Source organism: Xenopus laevis, chromosome 3S, assembly GCF_017654675.1.
Source record: "Xenopus laevis strain J_2021 chromosome 3S, Xenopus_laevis_v10.1, whole genome shotgun sequence".
Taxonomy (NCBI): domain Eukaryota; kingdom Metazoa; phylum Chordata; class Amphibia; order Anura; family Pipidae; genus Xenopus; species Xenopus laevis.
This window is the reverse complement of record NC_054376.1, coordinates 105,445,829-105,467,614: the sequence shown is the minus strand read 5'-3', so window position 1 is coordinate 105,467,614 and position 21,786 is coordinate 105,445,829. Positions and strand designations below refer to the sequence as shown.

Below are 21,786 nucleotides of genomic sequence, written 5' to 3'. Positions count from 1 at the left end.
GAAATGAGTGCAGCTGGTCTGCATGTTTCCCTGCAGTGACCCCTTATTGCAGCAATCCCCAACCAGTAGCTCGTGAGTAACATGTTGCTCTCCAACCCCTTGGATGTTGCTCTCAGTGTCCTCAAAGCAGGTGCTTATTTTTGAATTCCAGTCATGGAAGCACATTTTAATTGCATAAAAACTAAGTATAGTGCCAAGTAGAGCCTTCTGTAGGCTGCCAGTCAACATAGGGGCTACCAAATGGCCAATCACAACCCTTATTTAGCACCCCAAGGGACTTTTTCATGCTTGTGTTGCTCCCCAAATCTTTTTACATTTGAATGTGGCTCACGGGTAAAAAAGGTTGGGGACCCCTGCCTTATTGTATACATCCCTCCCCCCCCCACACACATTTTCTCCATTAACAGGAACACCAATGATAAAATGCAAAACACTCTTAGATGTTGTAACAATTACATAGAAATAATTTGAAAGTAGTACTTTACATTCAGGAAAGAAAAACCCTCTGAGCAAGACTAAAAGAAGAATTAAACCCTATCACATCCTCTGCTCCCTCCACCCGCCTTCATAGCCCCCCAAAGCTCCATCCCAAAAACATCTATTCCAGTTTCCTGCGGCATGGCACACACGGCACTTCGTATTCCGAAGTCGCCCCAAACTCGTGAGGCAACTTCGGAAAACTAAGCGTGTGCCATGCGCCGGAGATTTTTCATTATAGCCGGTGGAAGACAGGGGGAAGCCGTTCAGGGAGATTAGTCGCCCCAAAGAAGAGGCAATTAGTCACCAGGCGACTAAATCTCCCCGAATCGCCAGGTGTGCCCTTACCCTATCAAGATGATTGCAGAGCCTGTGGAGAATCTGCTGCCCTGCTGCTCCCCTTGTCTTCTGAAAACACGGCAGATTTTGACAGGAAATGAAAAATGCTTTTCTGCTTCCTTTACAAGAAGGGTTCATTTCTGTATAGAGTCTTTAAATTATATCATTCCCCTATTATATGGTGGACTTACATTACAGGCAAGTATATGGTGTGGAGTAAAGGACTAAATAATTAGCATTTTTTTTAGTGACTCAATATACAGTTGTGTTCAGACTAATAGCAGTCTAACATCACTAACCTGATCAATCAAATTCTATTTCTACATGGCAAATCATTTACTATTAGGTGTAGTAAAGTAATAGAAAACCAACAGACCCAACATTCATGACCTGCATGCTGCTGATTCTGTGTAATTGAATCATTAATTGAGACTTGTTCCAAATAATAGCAGTGTGGGGTTCAATTAGTGGTCATTCATTCTGTGAACAAAAAGGTGCCAATTACAGCCCTTATTTAAGGAAGGAAGGCAGCAATTGTTGTACATGCGCTTATATAGTGAATTTCTCTCTGAAAAACAGAGTAAAATGGGTTGTTCCAGACATTGTTCACATACAAGTGTACTTTGATTTAAAAAGTTGATTCGAGAAGGAAAAACATATAATGAAGTGCGGAAAATGATAGGCTGCTCAGCTAAAATGATCTCAAATGCTTTTGAAATGGCAACCAAAACCTGAAATACATGAAAGTAAACAGAAAACTACCGCTACAAGAATGTTTCTTTTTTTGGGGGGTCTAGGGACTGCAGACAGTTTGTCAGACGACCCTCAAACATTGAATTGAAGTCACAGTACAGTGTGAAGACAGTGAAACATGGTGCCACAAGCATCATGATATGGGGATGTTTCTCATACTATGGTGTTGGGTCTATTTATCACATACCAGGGATCATGGATTAGTTTCAATACATCAAAATACTTGAAGAGGTCATGTTGCCTTATGCTGAAGAGGAAATGCCCTTGAAATGGGGGTTTCAACAAGACAATGACCCCAAACACATCAGTAAACGAGCAACATCTTGGTTCCAGACCAACAAGATTGACGTTATGGAGTGGCAGCTCAATCCCCAGACCTTAATCCAATAGAAAACTTGTAGGGTGACCTCAAAAATATGGTTTCTGAGGGAAAAAAAAAATGCAGAAGAATTGTGGAATGTAACAGATGCCAGAAGTTGGTCTGCAACTCAGAAGTGCAGCAGTTCCTGGAAACCGTGCCTTTACAACTAAGGGGGTTCTTTGTTAAGCTCCAAATTTTTCTGGTCAGATTTGTAACGGGGGGAAAATACAATTTTTTTTTCGGAGAGAAAAAAAAATAAATTGTTTTGGGATTTATTAATGTCTGATGGTGTTAAAAGTCCGAATAAAAAAAGTACTCCAACTCAGACCTGCCGAGTCCATGTAGAAGTCAGTGGCAGATGTCCCGTTGATATCCTGATCTGCTCTGGGTTTCGTTCAATAATCCAAATATTTTGAGGTTTTCGGGCATCAAATCCCAAAAATTCGTAAAATTCTGATGGTTTTTTTTCATGATTTGATGATTTTGCCACACAAGAAATTTTTGGAAACATTTATTGATAAATGGGGGGGGGAGTCAGTAGGGAGTTGGTCGTAGTTTTCGGATTTTGATAACCCTCTAAATATTAGTTCAGTGATTCAAAGGAAAGCAAAACCTTGAAACATTTTTCAGTTTATACAGTGAATTTTTGAGTTTGTAAAGAAGAACGCAGATATTACTATTTTTTTAACAGCCTAATATTCCCTTTTCTTCACTTTCTGTAAAGGAATAACACAAACTTGATTTGCTTTGCATTAAATCCAGAGAGCAGACATTTTTCGGGGTTTTTGAAGTAGTGTTATTAAAAAACCACAACTAAACCAGCACTGACCCCCCCCCCATGCCCTCCCGCTGAATCTCAAGTGATGTATTACATTCGGGGGGGGGGAGTTGCAGTGCTTGAATGCTTGAGATGACCCCCATTATCTTCTATAAAATCATGACAGGTTTTAGATGCAAGTTTAGAATTTTTGCGATTTTGTTTTCTATTAGATAAATCATAAAAGATTTGTGTTTAGAAAAAACAAATAATTTTATAATTATCGTTTTGTTTTTTTGTTTTTTTTTTGAGGAAGAAAATGCAATTTTGAATATTGATTAATTTGGCCCCTAATTTTCCATATTTAATATTAAAAACAAAACTCATCGGTTTGTATGTTTTTTTTAAATGAAAAGAATAGGCAAACATAGTTTTACAAACTTCTTGTTAGACTTTATATTTGTATTTTATATTTATATATATTAGTTATAAGTGACGGGCGAATTTATTTGTCAGGCACAAATTTGCAGCAAAACCGCTGGGAAAATTCGCCAGCTTAAAATAAAAATGGACACCGGTGTGTGGTTTTTTTTTTGGACGCCTGCGAGAAACGAGAATTCGCCCCAAATTCACCCATCACTATTAGTTATATATTGTCCCTGTGTATTGGGATAAAAAGGTACCAATGTTCCGGCAGGCACTGTTTGTAGGCGTCAAAGTGATGGCAGAATGTGAGGGTATTAGAGGCTTAATGGCAGTGGTGCAAGGAGTAGTGCACTAATAAGAGTGGAGCAATAAGTACATAATTCCACTGGGGATATTGGAATGCAAGACAAAGACAGTTAAGCGAGGGGTAAACTAATAAGGCAGCAGTGGAAATCTCTCTGGAGTATTAGGTTTAATTTATTATCACGTAACAATTCTCCAGGTCAGACTGTCAGAAAGGCTTTGAAATCAATTACGAAATCAAAGGAGCCGTGAAAGCAGCCGCTCCAACTGTAAGCATGTGCCATCTTATTAATCCCGAGCTCCTTGTTGTCCCAATATGTGACATGTAGTCACACAGGATCCATAAACGTGACATGCCTGACAAAAGCCATTCTCCCTAAGATAAAAGCTGTTAAAGGTTAGTCCAGCATTGATCTCAGTAAGTGGATTAGATGACTTTTTCTTGGGTTTGGAGGGCACTTTCGAGGCTCTATTGCTGCTAATTATATTGTGATTTTTATATTTCACTCCATGGCATTTGACTAGCAGGCTTGGATGTAGGATTTGCACCCGGGCCCTGTCGTTGGATGGGACCCTCCAGGCGGCTCCCACCCTCTCCTTCTGTTCTTCATCTTGCTGCCTTGTCTGCAATGGGCCCCATTGGGGCACCCCCTGCAACTGCCATTAATTTAGCTTTATGGATTTGAGGAACAGTGTCACCCCAAACATGCAAAATAAGCATACTCTGTACTGTATTAGTTAGCATATGTTAGTTCCAGCAACTGCTTTAAATGGTGATATATTATCCCACTGGCAGTAGTTAAGAAAGAAGTGCTGAAATATGTATTGGCTATTTCCGACGCCTCCAATTTCTGTGCCAAGCCTTGCCCATGTTGGCAAGTACGGGAGGACTGATGACAAATTCCATTTTTTAGTCTGGCATAGCTCTGCTGTCTCATTCCCACGTCCTGAGCGCAACCTTCCGCTCATGGGCCAATCAAAACGAACCCTTTCCTCTGATTGACTCTTTGGGTCCTTTCCAAGTCTGTTTCGGTGAAAGTGCTTTCATTGTGAAACCAAAGCTTTGGACAAAGGGCAATGAGCGAAATGTGTCCGTGGCTGAGGAAGTAGAAGCTTCTGGAACACTGCCCTTTTTGTAGAAAAAGAGAAGTGGCTTTTAAATTTGCAAACTGTGCTCTGAACCAGGTCAAAGATGACATGGCGGGAGAAGAACAGACATTCTGTAGGCTGCTGAATAGAGCAAGAATTCATTATAACCAGTTCATTTCTGCAGACTATAAAGCCTATGGGAACTCTAGCTAGAGTTTTTCAGTTCCATGCTTGGTAAAGCAGTGAAACAATAGGATATATTTCTGTATAAACCAGTCCAGAACATATGTATGTAAGCCAGCTATAGTAGCTAAAATGGTGAAGAATACAGTAAGTTGGAGAATGCATAAACCCTTTCCAGCGATGCTTTACAGCAGTAGACTAAAAATGGCCATATACGATAGGATCCGCTTTTGCCAAACGAGAGGATCTTTCCCTAATATGCCCACCAACAGCAGGGCGATATTAGGTTAATGCGAACGTTTGGACCAAGTATTATATATAATAGAATTAATCTGGCTCATGCATATGATGAATGACAGATAATAGGCTTTCTACATATAGAAATTGAGAGGGTGTTTGCCGCACCTTCTAACCTAATGTCTATACCTCGGGAGGTCCTTGGACCGAGGGTCTGGACACCTCGGTGTAGATGTGCTTACTACTCCTATGTAAATAGAAAACTGATTCAATGCTCAAGAGAGAGACAATAATCGGAGTATATGGCGTCGCACAATCTAATAGTAACCTTGTGTTGGTATTGTGTCATTCAAAATTAAAGTAATCAACTGTAAGTATACAAATTGAACATTGTGATTTTGTAAACGTGTCCTTGGTGTTTATTGAGTAGAAATTAAATAAGATAAACTCTTATAAATAGTGAGTAAAAATAATTAAAGTGCTTAGTGCTTGATGTGAGCAAGGTGGCGTATTAGAACCCACGACTCGGAGGTCAATATGAGAACCAGATAAAAAATAACTTTTATTTACTCCTTTTAAAATTCATGAACTGTGGAAGGGAATTAATTGATGAAACCATTAAAAACAATTAAAAGAAAGGGTGGAAATTCGATCCAATATGTGGGTGAAATGGGAGTAACAATATAAAGGATTGGATTGTTCCCATGTGGATCTTACATCACCCGTATCCCTATAATAGCTGGACAGTAATAGGGGGTACTCTGAGGACTGAATTGGCGATGGTCAGTGGTATTCAGAGAGGGTGGATGCGAAGACTCGCTCTGAGAAGAGGGTTATGATGGTGGAACGGTTCAGTATGATACCCTCAAGCGCAGCAGAGGCCAATAGTATTGCAGATGAATTGTAACTGCAGGCCCCTCGGTTAGAAGGATGAGCAGGTCAGCCACTGAAAAAGCCTATAATCGGCGAAACGTGCGTCAGGCACTATAGCTCCGCCGCTTTTTAGCGGTCCAAGATAGGGGTAAAAAAGGAATCCTAAGGCAGTTTGCAGCGGGGCAGAGAATTTACAGGGGGAAAACGGAGGGTACGACTATCCTGTGGTGGTTCAGAATCCGTATGCGCATTGTCTAGCCGACTTGTCAGTAGGTGTTGCTTTTTTAGTGTCTAGGGAATAGGCCATACAACATAGGTGCCTCTGAGAGGACACAGTGTTAGTTAAAAACGACGTGCACACCATACTGTACAGTGGCTGACCTGCTCATCCTTCTAACCGAGGGGCCTGCAGTTACAATTCATCTGCAATACTATTGGCCTCTGCTGCGCTTGAGGGTATCATACTGAACCGTTCCACCATCATAACCCTCTTCTCAGAGCGAGTCTTCGCATCCACCCTCTCTGAATACCACTGACCATCGCCAATTCAGTCCTCAGAGTACCCCCTATTACTGTCCAGCTATTATAGGGATACGGGTGATGTAAGATCCACATGGGAACAATCCAATCCTTTATATTGTTACTCCCATTTCACCCACATATTGGATCGAATTTCCACCCTTTCTTTTAATTGTTTTTAATGGTTTCATCAATTAATTCCCTTCCACAGTTCATGAATTTTAAAAGGAGTAAATAAAAGTTATTTTTTATCTGGTTCTCATATTGACCTCCGAGTCGTGGGTTCTAATACGCCACCTTGCTCACATCAAGCACTAAGCACTTTAATTATTTTTACTCACTATTTATAAGAGTTTATCTTATTTAATTTCTACTCAATAAACACCAAGGACACGTTTACAAAATCACAATGTTCAATTTGTATACTTACAGTTGATTACTTTAATTTTGAATGACACAATACCAACACAAGGTTACTATTAGATTGTGCGACGCCATATACTCCGATTATTGTCTCTCTCTTGAGCATTGAATCAGTTTTCTACATATAGAGCTGGACAGCACTATACTGGGGGTCCTTAATAGGGATGCATGCAATTTGGAATCCCATGCTTTGAAGTCACGTCTTGGGAGAACAAAAGGTTGCCAGTACAGTATTAGACCATGGGCCAGAATACAGATAATAGGGGCCATATACAGCATGGCCATCAATGTTTTCTGTTTTGTTCCATTTTTTCAATCAAACAGCTTGAACAAACAGAACAGCAGGAAATGGAGAATTTACCTCTGAAAGCAGTTTTATTTATCTCTTCCATTTACCCAACACTTTGCTTTCTTCCATTACAGCTGTATCCTTTTCATCCTCTCACCTTCTTTCTCTTGCTGCCTCTTAGCAGTAAGGCCATCTGAATATGAGTAAATCTTTTGCAAAGAATATTATATATTATATATGGCATCTATCATGATCTAAATGTATTATGTTAAGAATTGTTGTCATTCTGAAGCTAAATGTGAAATGCATTCTTAAAACTTTCCCTCCCTGGATCAAGTGATCTGTGATGGAATTACCTTAATGGGTCTGTGCCTTTTTAACATTTAAAACAAAATAAATTCATTCTTTGCTATGAATTCTCCCTGGTCTCCTCTATATTTTAGCTCTGAGCTCCCACTAATTGTCATTCTATATTCTATATGGTTATTTCTTCTCTGATTTTATTTATTTTCTTTTTTCAACATTTTCTTCTCAACTCTAAAATGCCTCTTGCAAATCTCTGCAAATGGTGAAATAAAGTTAATATAAGCAATATCTTTGCTAGATTGTTATGCCATGAAACCCTTTTGTGGTTTCATCTAATTAAATCATTGCAAGATTTAAAAGCATGACTATTAGATCTTTTTATATTCCAATTAAAGGCATCCTCTCCTGATAAAATGATCTTTTACCAGTCTGAGTGCAGAAAGTTAATTTACAAACGTAATGTATTTGGTTTGAAAAAAGACCACTCCAAGTTCGGCCTCTCAATATTACATTATGAGCAGCCCTCAAAAAAAACCAGAAAAATGTAAGAATGTAAGTTTGAGTAAAGACCACAGGGAATTATATTCCAAGACAATAGGCTAAATATTTTTAGGAACTTTTTATCATTTGCTACCACTGAAGTTCAGAGTTGTTGGGGTGTGCGGGGCATATAACAAAGGGTTAAAAGTCAGCCTTAAAATAGGGATTCTGTTGTGTCTGTGTGAACTAATGCATCTTGGATTTTTGTATCCCTTTAACTATGGTAATAATGGCATTTTAGAGAATTTTCTCACTTAAAATCAACCAGCAACTACTAGCATTTCTGTTATTATTGTAGTCCATGTTGGAGAACATGGCAGAAGATGTTGCTCTTACGGTTGGATTCTTTATAAACTTAAATAAATGTCTAAAAATTAAAGCGAGGGCTGCTACATGTAGGGGCAGATTTTCTAAGGTTCGAAAGGTAAATCCGAATTCAAGTTCAACCACCAACTCAAATTAGAATTTGAATGTGAGATTTATTACACCTCAACCATGGGAACAGTTCTAATACGATACTTCACTGCCTAAAACCTGCAGAGTTCATGTAGAAGTCAATGGCAGAGGTCCGTTGAACCATTTGAAGATCGACATTAGCGTTTTCTTTTCAGAATATTTTAATATGGATTTGCGGGCCATTCCTATTCGATCGAATGAGACGTTCAGGTTTTTTCATAAATAACCTCCCATTCAAGTTGTCCGTACATTCAAATTTATTAGAGTTAAAAAAAAATTCAAATCATTTTGAAATTTGACCTTATAAATTAAACTCCATAGTGTTTCTTTAGTACATATTGGATAATGTGGCAACAGATACCTGGTTTGGACTTTCTAAATGACAAATTGGTGAATATGCAATGGAAGTACATGTTGGATAACTTGGCTGAAATAGCCGGCAGCTATTGTTGCCCCATGGTTGGACCTTTGCTAAGCCACTAACATATTCTGAGAATATTAAAACCAAGTGAGCTTTATACATAATAAAAGCACTGTAATTCCTGCATGTAGTTTCAAAGAAGGCCAGCACAGAGGTTAAAACATCAATCCCTGGCATACGTTTAAGGCTAATGGAAACACTGTCCTGTTTTATAAGGTGCAGTTAATTGCCTTCATATTCATAAAATTCTGAGTATTTTAGGTTTCCTTTTTCTTCTAACTGTTCACCCTTTGTCCATTTTTTTCTGTTCTTCCTAAATGTAATAAATCATGTTATTAAAAGCTCCGGTTTCTATGGAGCAACGTATTCTACACTTCCCAGAAATTCAAAGCAATATTAGAGATAAGATTTTCCGACTGTAAAGTATGTGAAACTTTAAACCTGATACCAGGGTGTTGTCTAAGTTAACATATTACTTGCATTTGTAATAGAAAAGAAAGGTAAAATTAGGACAGAGGGCTCGTGCTGAGCCTTTTGTCTCCTGATCTGCACATTTGCTGGCTATAATAATATACCCGCTGCAAAAGTGCTTCACTAAGGAATTTCTGCATCTACAGAGCTAACAAATTGAGAGTAAAGCTTTACTTCCCAAAATAATATTTATTTGCATATATCCGCTATTTTAGAAACATAAAGGTTAGTCAAACTAATTAGAAGGTTGGCTTGAGGTTGGAAATGATCTTTCATCTATATACTGTAGAACACCATGAATATTCATATTTTTGGGGGTTTTTAAGAAGGGAATGAGAGGGTAGGGTTAGGCTGATTGTTGGTGTGGTCTGGGCTAATTGGGTTTCCATTCTACTTAGCAGGGCCCACTTCCCAAGGGGCCCGAGTGAACTGTGGACTAATAGCACCCTTGGGAGATGGTCCCTGCAAACTTAGCAGTGTGGTGCACCATTATTTCTCATGGAGCTCCCGTGAGTGATGATGCTGTAGAAGTCCCTACTGGGTGGTGGTGTGAGGATTCTCTTAATACATCTCAAAAGCATTTGGATGGCAATTATTTTTAGAAACTCTCTTAAATCTATAACCACGTATTGCCTTCATCACTACTAGCAGTGTATTAGAGATACCTGCACACAGTGAGTCCAATACAGTCTTATGTACAAGCTGCACTGAGAACCCATAGGCTAATAGTTCTAAAGAACTATGTTCAAATCCTTTATATGCTTCCTGCATAGAAATGTTTAATTTATTAGTGAGCTCTCACTTCCGCAGAACCCCCTATACTATACCATGTGTTTCTTACTTGTTGTAGAAGGGCTTTATTTGGACACTATGCTTAAGACCTGTGTCATATCCCTTTATTAATCACTGGCTCTGCATACAAATGAGTCAAAATCTGATTTTTTCTTTTTAAATTTAACCATCATCATAGGGGGATTTGGGGTTTAAAAATGACCAACCACCGTTGAACTGATAAAGTTTGGGTTAAAATTAGTGAGAAATAGTTAGTTGTTCATCATTGCTTTCTCCTACTCTTGTAAAACAGCATTTTTGGAAATATTACTCGGTTCCTTTTATGTCAGTTCTCAGGAGTCCTCAGCATGCCAGGATTTTAGGGAAAATGCCAAGCTCCATAATGGATTTTATTATTTTCCTCCAGCGAGGCCTCTTGAACAGAAAGCAATATGTCACAGCATACTATCAAAATGTTGTTTCTTTTCTTTTAAAGCTTTATTAGATCCCACTGATTTGCTGCATTTGTATCCTACCTTGTAAGTCTGCAAAAGAATTTGATTTAAATAAGTATAGTGCTTGCATTCACTGCAGCTGACTTTAACCAAGTATTTTACTGGAAGCAGCAAGACTGTTGTCTAGGGACCCAGTGGGTTTATTGATATATTATCAAGAAGTACCTATAATTTAAACACCTTTTCCATATGGAGGTTTTTTAAATATTTTATCAACTTGGTATTATAGGGGGAGTTCACCTTTAAGTAATTGCTGCCTGGTAGGTAGGCTTAGTTGTAACTACCAGTTGGTATGCTTGAGTACTGCACTTATAGTCCTGCTTGAAAGTTTGTGTTTAAAATGTTCTATATTTTTATATGAATGTGACCTAAAACCTCATTTCATTTTAAACAAGTCCTAAAATAGATGACGAAAACTTAGTTAAACAAATGAAATAACAATTATTATATTTGGTTATGTATGTATTGAAAAAAAGTATCCAATAACATATCTGCGTGTGGCAAAAGTAAGTCAATCCTTAGGATTATCATTTTTGAAGGTGACATCAGAGTCTGGTGTTTTCAGTCAATGTGATGATAATCAGATGGAAGCAAGAGATCAAGCCTGATCACACACACAACACATTTGTGGATTTGTATCATGGCTCGAACATAGGAGGTGTCTGAGGACCTGATACTTGTATTTGAGGAACTGGAACCTCCATGTCTATCACTAGTCCATCAGGATATTTCTTAACTACAATATGGTTAAAGCTCTGGACTCAAGCAAATTTACATTCAGAACCTCATGGTATCTATTTATTTATCTGCTGGATTTCTATGTATCTGCCACCATTGTCTTATTTCTGTATGGATGGCCTTGGAACTAGCAGCAAATACATGGAAATGATCATCAGGCTTAAACATCTTAGTTGACTCTTTCAATGCTCTGCAATGAGTGATTGGTTCCTGAATAGGGCTGTGCAGTCTATTAAGCCACTAGGGGACTGAGCACATATAATATTTAAAAACAAATCAGGTGCAGAATTAGACTTTTACTAGAAATCTAATTGTTTGTGTAGCGCTATAGTGGCACCGTCTCTACTATGAGCTTACTTTCAAATATATTTGTGCCACGGATGAGACCTTTTCTCTCAGGTGTAAGCCCTCGCAATGGTGTGGAGGCAGGGTGTAGTGCAACTGTAACAAAGTGCTTATGCACAAGAACTGGGTGTCAGGGGTTCTTTATGCTTAACCAAAGAACTTACGTGATAATCCATAATGGAGTTCAGAGGACATATAGCATAAAGGATAGCATATACTCTCAGCACCAGAGAACAGCTGGATCCCTGCAGGCAAGGGAACATGTCAGCAGTAGCTAAACAGCAATTGAGAAGGTACCCCAGCTTTCAGCCTGTGCCCTAAATGGAACCCAGGGGAAATTCTACCATCCCTAAGTCTACACATTTAGTCCCTACTTCTGGGTTACTAGTACTCTAGTCTAGATCTTAATCCCTCTGACTCTCCTCGTTGGAGCCTTGAGCTGCTCAATTAAATAACCTATTTATTATTCCTTGAGTGATCTATGAAAGAGTATGCTATCACTTTACTAGGGTCTAAGCACCTAGGTTCTACTACCCATTCCCTTCCTGCCTGCTGGATAAGGGCTAAAGTAATGGACCCAGACCGCATGATTTCTTAGCCCTTTATACTATAGCACAGTGCTATCTACTGTATACTGTACAGGGGCTTATATAAGCAGAGCAATGCCACAAGTCCCTATTAGGACCCATTTAGGCATCTTAAACCTTTAGGATGTGCCTTATTTGAGGGTGTCTAAATTATCAGATCCCTACATTTGTATACACATTCACTGAGTCTTAAGGATTTCATTCATCCAGGGCTGTCAGGTGGCAGTCTTGTAGGCTACATGTGTCCGTTCATGGGACTTTTTATTAATAAAGTGTGACTCTTAAATATACTATAGTAACCCTACAGTTCATGATTTGTAGAGCTTAGCTTTTCCATTGCAGCCCTTGTTTACCTGTTATTTTAAAGTTCAGGCACATGCAGTGTCGGACTGGCCCACCAGGATACCAGGAAAATTCCCGGTGGGCCCAGGTGTCAGTGAGCCCTCCTGCTTGTAACCATTTGGCCTATTTCATGGTTATTCCCTATTTCTTTAAGGGGCTTAATAATGGAAAAATATAGTATGTAGATATGAAAGATTAATGGAGAATAATGAGGTTAAGTGGGGTTAAGAAGGGAGTAATAAAAGTTTGGAAAGTGGACCCATAGTCTAAAGTTTACTGGTGGGCCTCTGGCATTCCAGTCCAACTTTGGGCACATGGGTATAAAGATTATTCTCCCCTAGAAGAATAGACCATCACTGGTGCATTGTGAGTGGTTGCAGCTGTCAGTTGAGCCAAAATATATGTAGTGTGGGTCTTGTTAAATATATCCTGCAGGCTCAGTGGAAGCACTTATACATTCTTTTGGCTGGTTCAGACCAATTGCTAACGAATTAACAAAGGATAATTTAATAGACACAGGTGCCCGGCACCTTCTTACTGCAAAGACTTGGCACGTTCTCTAAATGGAAACTACAATCTGTTATTCCTTTTAAATCTCTGCAAAACACCAATAATGGATGTTAAAATGTTATAAATAACCATAAAGAATTTGGAGGACATATTAAATATTAATATATTTTTAAAATATTTGTAGCAAAATAATATCTTAGCGCTGCAGTATTGAAATCTTTTTTCCTAAACGGGTTGTTGAACTTTAAGTTAACTTTTAGTATGATATAGAATGGCTAATTCTAAGCAACTTTTCCATTGGTCTTCAATATTTCTTCTTTATAATTTTTGAATTGCCTTCTGTTTCCAGCTCTTAAATGGGGATCACTGAAAAAACAAATGCTCTGTAAGGCTACACATGTATTTTTATTGCTACCTTTTATTACTCATCTTTCTATTCAGGCCTCCTATTCATATTCCAGTCTCATATTCAAATAAAAGCATGTTTGCTAGGGTTAGTTGGACCAAATTGTCTCAGAATATCCCTCTCTACATCATACTAAAAGCGAACAACCCCTTTACAGGAAACAATCACATTTAAATGTAGGAGTGACATTTTATAGAACTGCTAGAGAATATGGCAATTTCATATGGGGTTTTACCTTTTGAAACCTGCACATTGTTGGTTATCAGGGTCATCAAGACCTTCAGGCCCCAGATTTACTTTAGTGAGTTTCCAATGTTCATTGTTGATACAGTAGGGGTTGTTTATAGGGCAGGCAAAGCCTCACCACATGTTTTAAAGGAAGAATCTCTTAGTTTGTCTTGAAGCTTCTGATATCATAGTCAGACTTTTAGAACTGAAAATCCTTCTGATTACCTCCAATGACTTATATTGGAAAGCACTTGCCAAAAGACTGGACATGCCTCACCCTGTCTCTTTGATCCAATGAGTACGTCTTCTCATATGTCTATGTAAACCACAGATATCCATTTCCCTGGTGTAACAAATTCTCCCCAAATACTCAGCACTGAGAACACATACCCAGTTGATAAATTCTTCCTACACACGGTACTTGAGCCTGATTATTCCAACACATCTTTTGGCATCTGAATCATCCGACATATAATGAAGGACAGATGTGGGCTGGATTTTATCAGCTTTTAAGCTTTAGGTTCTTGTTTGAAGCAATGAGCAAGTTTAGGCAGTTGCAGGTCTGAAGCAAGGAACTTTGGGTTATTGTGCAGTTAGTGCAAACGAGCAGACATTTGTATCCTGTCATGCTGGAATTTGGCCTGAAGAAAGATGAAAAGAGCGAACCCAAATTTTACAGTAACGAGAATATATCCAAACCTGTTCCCGAAAGTTCCCTTAAGAACAGTGAAAATAAACACTAGGCAGGAAAGAATATCATATAGGACCTGACTCAGGTCTGCTGCTTAAAGTAAATAAATGGATCAGCCTTAAACAGATGGGAGGATGAAGCTGCAGAATATAAGGAGTTTTGTTTTATAGAAAGTGTTCTGTATAGTTGAATGGCTCTGATACAGAATGCCAATGGGAATTATGGGTTTGTGCGAGACTGGGTTGAAAAAAAAAAAGCTATTTTGCACTCATTTAGGTGTTTGGAATATAATGTTATCGCAGTGACTGTGGAAAAAGTGACATACGGTACATGATGCTTTCATAACAATCGAAAATGTTACGTGGGTGACTAAAGCTGACCAAAGTAGACATATCTGTAAAAGCAGATGTTTGCTTGTATGGGACAGGTAGGCATGTATTTATAGGTAAGCAGGGATCCCCAACCTTTAGAACCCGTGAGCAACATTCAGAAGGGGGGTCACCCCGAAACGTTGCACGTCTGCACAAGAAATAAAAGCAAGGGGGAACCCTGCATTTCACTTGCCTTGAGTGCCAGAGTTTTTCTCGTTCGATTATACATTGGGGGCTGCCGTACCTCTACCCTGTGCACCAGGCGTTCTCTGTGAAGTTATTAGAGTGTGCTCTGCTTCACCTTGTTCCTGCAACATTCAGAAGTAAAAGGAGTTGAGGAGCAACACTAGCATGAAAAATGTTTCTGGGGACCGAAATAAGGGCTGTGATTGGCCATTTAGTAGCCCCTATGTAGATTGTCAACTTATATTGAGGCTCTGTTTGGCAGTGCACCTGGTTTTTATGCAACTAAAACTTTCCTCCAATTTCCGAATTCAAAAATAAGCTCCTGCTTTGAGGCCACTGGGAGCAACATCCAAGGGGTTGGAGAGCAACATGTTGCTCACGAGCTACTTGTTGGGGATCACTGGGTAAGACCCTGTGAAATCACCACTGACACTCTTTAGCACTTTGCACTGTTCATTTTCCAAGTTCACTTCACTTTAAGTGGTAGTTATTACCTATGGGTATTTATAACGTGCCAAAATATTCTTAGCTCTGTTCAGTAAATGGTTGTATACATTGAACAAACAGATTATATACAAACATGACCAATAACGATTAAGAGGTAAAGGGGACACTTTTCAAAAAGCTTAAAGTATAAAAGCATAGTACTTCCCTAATCAATAGGAATTATTTTGGCTGCAGTTCAGTTCTCCACTTTAGGGTTACCCCAATAGTATTCATCATATATTTGGTGCCCCTCCGCCTTTCTATATTTTTTTGAGTAGTAGATGGCCCAGATAGAAAAATCAGTAATAAAAAATAACTTGTAGCCTTTCTAAGCAATAGGTTATGACCCCCCCCCCATCCAGAAGGAGTCAGAAATAGAAGGCAAATAATTAAAAAAACATAAATAATACAAAAAATGAAGGCCAATTGAAAAGTTGGAAAACAATTGGAAATTCTATAACATATACAAAGTTAACTTTAGGGTGAACTCCCCCAAAGGATTTTTTTAGAATCTATGCTATTTTTAGGTTGACTAATATTTAAGGCAGCTCTCCTATGTCTCTTACGATACCATTTCCTTGAGATTTCTGTATTGCACATGCACCAAGCCTGAACTCCAGCAGGGGATACCTGTGGTAAGATGGTTCTGTTCCACTCTGAATGGAGTACCCATGGGCTGATGGGCTGAGGCACTTTTTGAAGATGAGGGACTTTGGCCCAGGGTAGGACATTAGTGATTTGTGTCACTGCTGACGCCTAATAATTTCCCAAACCCAGTGATTTTATGTTTCTTGCCTGTTTATATTAGTAGACACTAATTTTAATATAGATATGGAAGCATAATGTACTTTTGACCGTACCTAGTCGCTGAGTATACCATTAGCCTAAACCTTTTTTTATTTTACCCTTTCCCCATGTTATTCCAGTTGCTATTGTGAGGCATTGCTTGCTTCCCTGATCTATGGAATTCTGTAGTTTTAATTTAAACCACCATGCCATATGAATAGATATCTCTAGTGCCTTCCATCTGTCAGTGGATTGTAAATGGTTGTAGATTGAGAGACATCTCCTTCTTTTATATATGTATATTTATCATAAATCAAGTTCTGGCAGAGAACATGTAGATGAATGATGTGTCTCTGTATTTCCTTCAGGTAAAATTCTTTTCAGAAGGAGCCACATACGTGATGTCGCAGTGAGGAGACTGATTCCAATTGATGAATACTGCAAGGTGAGTGTGGTTAATGCTGCATTTTGTGTCATCTGTTGTATTAAATCAACTCCACCTAGTGCTCATTTAGTGGATTATATTGGCTCTCATTTTATTGCATGTTTATTTTGTTTATCACAGTGATCTTTTTGGAAGTCTTCATACTCTAAACTTGTATTAGCAATACAAATGAATTGGCTGTACCATAGGTATTTTCCATTGTAACTATACCTTGAACCTTGAAAGAATGACTAATGACACTTTACAAAAACCGTATTCTTGGCTGATCACTTTTAATCTGTTGCCATAGCCCAGGGTCACTTTGGACTAAATACACACAATTCAGCCACACTAACCTATAGACAGTGTTGGTCTGGGACACCATGGGCCCACCCGAAAACCTTAGACCAGGGGCCCACTATCAGTACTATTATTCTTCTTCTCCTCACTCAACCTCTTTTATCCTAGTCTCTTTTCTTTAAATACTGTAATATATTATTCCATCTATTTAGCCTTATTGTTCTTGCGGAAATAGGGAATGGCCTTGAAATAGGCTAAATGTGTGCCCACTGGGAGTTTACCTGGTATCCCGATGGGCCAGTCCGACACTGTCTATGAAAGTTTGGATTACATACAAAGCTAGAGTGCTGCATAAATCGAGAGGATCAACATGCTTGCGGAGAAGAGTGAAGGAGTTTAAAATTGTAGAAGAAAGCCTTGGGGTTCATTGTTGGGCATTGTAACCCTTTATTACAAGATGGACTTCAGTTATTTAAACCCTTTACTACCTAGCTGTTGGTGGAGCACATTACGAAGTTAATAAGGTACATGCCCTGGGTGTCGGGTTATTTAGTAGACCCTAGGGGACCCTGTGGGGCACTGTCAGCAGCCCATGTAGGAAAGGGGTGGTCAGATAAATGTCCCTGTTTAGTGGTGAATAACTGCTAATAACTTTTAAATGACCCAGATTGGAAAACCAAATTCCAATATTCTTTAAAAGAGGTTTCTTTTTCTGTTTGGCTTTAGATTGTATTTAAACTCTCGGCCATAATCCTGGTTTGGAATTTCTTTGCTTTTGTCCTATATTTGCTCAGTATCATAAACTGTTATATAAAAGCTTCTGATAAATCACTCCAGATTAATTCTTGGTATTAAATATGCAGACTTTTTAAAAATCTGATATTTTTTTTCCAGATGCCTTATTTTAAAGGGCCTTCAAACCATTTTTTTATTTTTGCTTTGTATTTAATTCTGCTTAATTCATGCAATTTATTTCAGGAATTTGGCGAAAAATCTATGTAATTGAAACAAGAGATCAAGGAAATATAATAATGATTATAACATCTGTGCATGCTTTTGTGTGCTCCAAGGTTATATCTCAGAATTTGTCCTTTATATGGAAAATAATTTTCTTAGTTTGGCCTTTGTTTGTTCTTGATATGGATGGTCTTTGCCCCAGACAAACTGTCAGTAAAGGGACTGTTCATCTAGAGCAGTAACATGCACATATTAGATTTCTCCTCTTCATCTCCTCTCAAAGTCATAGTGTAAAGCTGGCCATAGATGCCCCAATCTTCGTATGATTTTCGGACCGTGTGTGGAGAGTCCCGTCATTTTTCGCCCCAGATGAAAATTATTTTAATTGCTTTGTCAGTGATTTGAAATATTACAGTGTGTATATGCAATAAAATGGTGTGCTTTTTATTTAAATGTTGACTTTTTTCTTACAAATACAAGAGAAGAAAAATATGCAAAATATATACACTTACATTGTTTGAATCAGGAACCTACCACCTACCTGGCTCTTGGCTCCTAAACAGAACATGTGTATTTGGATAACAAAGCATGTGTATTATGGAATGCATTTGCTGATTGCACCCCCCTCAGCTCTGCCACTGGATTCAAGGCCCTGACACAAGGTGATTAGTTGTCCTATGATTAATCTCCTCTAGCATGGCCAAGTAATATCCTCTGAATGCTTTCCCACCAGCAACAAGTTGCTTCAGCTTTTCAACGTTGCCTCACAAATGTGGGGAACCTTTTTGAGGGCCAGTGTATTGATATTGTAGTTACGACCCTGAGGATGGTGGGTCATATTGGGTTCATGTCTGCATTGTGACTGGGGGTTACCTGTTCATGTAAGTCAAGTAGTCCCTAATTTGTTTCATAGCCTCGATCCATTTCTCCTTCGATACCAAAAGGTCCTTTCCTGGAAGTCATAGCTGACTGCAAGGAGTATTGGCAATGACTAACTACAATTAGAGAGTTTTCCCTCTTACTAAAATTAAGCCTTGAGCTAATATAAATCACAGGATAAGGGTTGTCAGCTAGTCTGTAGAAATGATGCTAATGTTATTAAAATGGAAAAAAGATAAAAAAAAATTATAGGAAGATCAGAATATTTTTGCAGAAAAGGTGGCAACCCACCTATAGAACTGTTGAAAACTAAATAATAAAGATTCAGTTGATAGTTTGTCTGATTCCCTATCAGGTGAAAAGATGTTAGATCCAAAATATATGATACATGTTGTACACTCAGTAAAGCCGATGCACCAAGGTAGTTTTTTTCACATTACTCAAGTGGCTATTGATGATTGATGGTTATGGCTAAGTTCCAGTGTTACTAACTCATCTGTTGGTCATGATAATATTCATATCCTTATCCCATACCTTGTCATTTGCATCTGATGAACACTGTGCCGGCAATAGCCAAAGGGAATGGCAGATGAGACATCTTAGAAGGGAAATGGTATCATTTAAAACATCTAACAGTCTCCATTAATGGGACCTCACGCTTATGGGAAATGACAGTGTTTTTGGAGTTGCCTGACCAATATATATTTATTTTTTTTTGCATTCGCCTTACATATGCCCTTTCAAGTCTGATTCATTCTGCTTGCAGCATCTGTAAAGAATGTGGTCTGGAGACTTTTCAGCAATACAAATTTATCATAGAGTTCTCTTTGCACGTTTTCTATTACTGTACACATCACGGTGGCAAAATCGATTAATGAATGTAACGAGAAATCGTTGGTGTAAAACAGATAAACCAATAGCAGGGCTGCACCTGGTGTGCATAAATCTCGCATGTAGACTTGGTTGGAGAGACATACGTCATTACTTTCTATAATTAGCCTTAATGATCATGGCTAATGCTGATACATTATTTTGGCTACTGCAGGTAATTAACTGCATGCATAATGGTTCATATTTTTTTATCACTTACCTGAAGTATTTCCAAAGGGCAAGCCTTCAGCTATTGTTGAATGCCAGCTCTTAGCTTATAGTTATGGGAGTTATAGTTCAATAATAGTTTGAGGGCCACATGTTAAATATCTGTAAACCAGAAATCTAATCTGCCGGTAATAAATGATCCCATTTAGTAGGTAAATTGCCAGCAATTGATTGTTTTACTTATTTGGAGATGAAAGTAGCCAGCACATGCCTTCTTCTCAGTTCTCATTGTATTGAGTTATTTCAAACTATTTGTGCTGTGGTTGAAGGAATGAGTTGTACTATGTAGACTTGGGCAAGGTATGGAATGTGTATTGGCTCATCAGCCACAGGCTTTTCTCTTGACTAGAGACACCATATGCCCAAAGTATGAGGACACTTGCCTGTCCAACACCTCATTCCAAAACCAACAGTATTAAACGAATGTGGCACCTGTGTCAGATATAATGCGTGCGCTTTAAATAGGCAACCCCAGTAATTAGTAGGGGTGGCTTTATGATATATCAGACAATGTGTTTTGTACTTATACCTGACAGATTGTGTAACATTTAGAGCTGATTGAACTTTGTCTGTATGTGACCAGTGTGAGTTTAATATATGCTCTCAGGAAGATTAAGATGTAGCCTATTCTCTTCTTGGGCTTTTAGTGCCCATTTGTAAAAATTTGCCTTTCTGATTCCAAACCCTAAAACTAAAAATAAATATATGGTCAGTGATAAGTGACCCCGGCAACCACAAAGCAGATTAATCCCAAGGTTAGATTCTTCTTTTGATATTAATATTGTCTATACTTTTATTTCAATAATTTTTATTGTGTTTCACAAAACAAAAGACGCATAGGTAGCATACAGCAGCAAGAAATGGAAATGACAACCATTACACAGATATTAAATCAAGAATACTGCAGTGAAAGGCTCATGGTACAGACAAATAATATGTAATAGGAAATAAAAAAATCACATCAGTACCAATAGACCAAACACAGTAGCTAACAGAATATAACCAGCCATTGCGTGATAAAGCATAGTAAAAACACAAGGTGTATTTCAATAACAAATAACAAACTAAATGACAGATTCTCCAATGTACCCAGAGAGAGATGGGCCCACAAAGGGCCCCAAACAACCGGTTTAGGAAATTTGAATCAAATACTAAGCAATGTCAGATGATAACCAGGCCCGTACCTGTATTCCAACCACGGACCCCAAATTTTCAGAAATCTGCTATGGGAATCATTTAAGATACTGGTCATTTTTTCCTGAGACATGATCCAGTCAATCTTATGCTTAGCAATCTCAATGGACAATACTTTGGTCTTCCAAGCTTTTGCAATAGTGCTCTTAGCAGCAGTTGTAATGGCCGTAAAAAGTTGGAATTGGGACCGAGTGAGTTGGTCAGGTTTTTGCCCCAATAAAGCCGTTTTAGGATGCCTAGGAATTACAACTTGGAACACAGAGTGAGTCATAGTGTAAACTCGAATCCAAAAGCGACGCACACTCGGGCATTCCCACCAAACATGGAACATAGAACCCACTTGTCCACACTCACGAAAACATCTAGGGTCAGCAGATGGGGCAAATTTAGCAATCCGGGCTGGAACCAGGTACCACCTGAATAAAACTTTATAATTAGCCTCGAGCAAAGAAACATTTTTAGAGGATCGCATGACATTGCTCCAAATCGACTCCCATTCGTCACCATCTAATTGACAGGTCAAATCTCTATGCCACGATCGTACGTAGGACAACTGATCCGGCACGACCTTGTCATAAAAATTCCTATACAGCAAGGAAATTACTTTCCGACTCAAAGGGTTGCGGGAACACCATAGTTCAAAAAGCGACTGCGATGTATTCACCCCTCCCTCAGAGATCCATTGGGACCGGGCAAAATGTAATAGTTGTCGCATACGGAAATACTCTGAAGGAGGAATGAAATATTTA

The 21,786-nt window shown here is 38.6% G+C and overlaps 1 protein-coding gene across 3 annotated transcripts in view; it reads left to right on the top strand.

Moving 5' to 3' along the window:
- sh3pxd2b.S (SH3 and PX domains 2B S homeolog) overlaps positions 1 to 21,786 on the top strand; it is a 107,801-nt gene that overhangs the window by 40,326 nt on the left and 45,689 nt on the right. For all 3 annotated transcript variants that reach the window (XM_018256142.2, XM_018256144.2, XM_018256143.2), the window contains exon 4: positions 16,554 to 16,630. In XM_018256142.2, the coding sequence (XP_018111631.1) occupies positions 16,554 to 16,630 (77 nt within the window). The remainder of the gene's footprint in view (positions 1 to 16,553; positions 16,631 to 21,786) is intronic.